Genomic DNA, 1,748 nt, shown 5'->3' with positions numbered 1-1,748 from the left:
CCCAACCATAGAACAGACAACATACCTTTTTGCATTCACTTCTTAGTTTTGATGAAAATCCTTTTGAAATGTGAAAATACTTTTACAGTCAAGGCTTTAGTATGACCTTTCATATTATACATAATAGATACTAGGACGGATAAGTAGATATAACGTTATTTCTACTTATAAACATGACGGAACGGACTTATATTGTGTTTCAATACGGATACATACCTAATACTTTGATCCTTTTCCGTAACCATAACCGCCTCCGACACCAGCGGAAACTACTGAGACTGGTCCGTATCCTGCTCCAACTGAAACTGGTCCATATCCATTTCCGCCACCTCCTAGAAGGACTGCGGATCCAAGTCCGGATCCATACCCAGAGCCATACCCAGAGCCGTATCCACCACTGACAACAACTGGTGCTGGTCCGTATCCGCCTTTTCCTACTGGTCCATATCCGGCACCGGATACACCTCCTAGAACAGCTAAAGATCCGACACCTGATCCGATTCCGTATCCACTACCGCCACCTCCTAGAAGGACTGCGGATCCAAGTCCAGATCCATACCCAGAGCCATATCCTGAACCGTATCCACCACTGACAACAACTGGTGCTGGTCCGTATCCGCCTTTACCGACTGGTCCATATCCAGCACCGGATAAACCTCCTAGAACAGCTACAGATCCGATACCGGATCCGAATCCATAACCACCATATCCGCTTCCGCCACCTCCTAAAAGGACTGCAGATCCAACTCCGGATCCATACCCAGAGCCATACCCAGAACCGTATCCTCCACTGACAACAACTGGTGCTGGTCCGTATCCGCCTTTACCTACTGGTCCATATCCTGCACCGGATACACCTCCTAGAACAGCTAAAGATCCGATACCGGATCCAAGTCCATAACCACCATATCCACTACCGCCACCTCCTAGAAGGACTGCAGATCCAACTCCGGATCCATAACCAGAGCCATACCCGCTACCATATCCATATGAGTCTTTGCCAGAGCAGTAGGCAGAACTGAAGACAGTCAACAAAACGACGGCGAAAGTGAAATACATTTTGATATGGATCGTCTGTACTGTAAGGAAAACATTATAATATATCATTTATATTTGTGGCAATGTTAATACACAGCAGATAATTTGGTTTCTTAGTAATGTACGTGTACTGATAACGAGGACACGTTTACTTAGTTGTTTGAGAGACTAATACTTTAACAAAAAAAAAAGATTTGCCTTATATCAGACATGTATTAATTAAAAATATTAAGAACCAGTCATGTATTACAATTCCTGTTTCCGGTGCGTGTCAAAACATGGAGGGAAACAAAGTATTATAAATTTTTCTGTTGTTTTTTTTTTGACTCATTTTTTTCGGTTTGATTATCAATGAATATAGGTTTATGCTGAATTGAAAAGTTTATATATAGGTTAAAAAAAATCTTGATTTTTTGGGGGGATATGGGAGGTAAATGGAAGGATATCAAACAGTAAACAGAAAGTAGAAAAAAAAATGTTTTGACCCCAGCGTTACGCAACTTTTTATTCTTTTTTCCCGATTAAATCACAATTTCACATTAGTATATACATGATATGAACGTGAAAAAAAAAATTTAAGCAGCATTTTCTATTTTTTTATATTTTTAGAGATATAAGATGTAAGCCTAAAGGGCGTTCAATTACAAGACTGCAACCTAAAATAGAACAAAGAGTTTGGAAACAAATCGAAGTTTTTTTTTGTTAATGCT

The 1,748-nt window shown here is 40.2% G+C and overlaps 1 protein-coding gene across 1 annotated transcript; it reads right to left on the bottom strand.

Moving 5' to 3' along the window:
* Positions 1–216: 216 nt before the first annotated feature.
* Positions 217–1,059, bottom strand: LOC134693531 (uncharacterized). The gene has a single exon (XM_063554368.1). The coding sequence runs from the start codon at positions 1,057–1,059 to the stop codon at positions 217–219; it is 843 nt and encodes a 280-aa protein (XP_063410438.1).
* Between the last annotated feature and the right edge of the window lie 689 nt (positions 1,060–1,748).

This window comes from Mytilus trossulus, chromosome 12, assembly GCF_036588685.1.
Source record: "Mytilus trossulus isolate FHL-02 chromosome 12, PNRI_Mtr1.1.1.hap1, whole genome shotgun sequence".
Lineage (NCBI taxonomy): Eukaryota > Metazoa > Mollusca > Bivalvia > Mytilida > Mytilidae > Mytilus > Mytilus trossulus.
Note: the sequence above shows the minus strand (reverse complement) of the source record. Positions and strands in the feature narration are given on the sequence as shown.

Coding starts and splice junctions, on each gene's coding strand:
- LOC134693531 (XM_063554368.1), bottom strand. CDS start 1,059: ATGTATTTCACTTTCGCCGTCGTTTTGTTGACTGTCTTCAGTTCTGCC.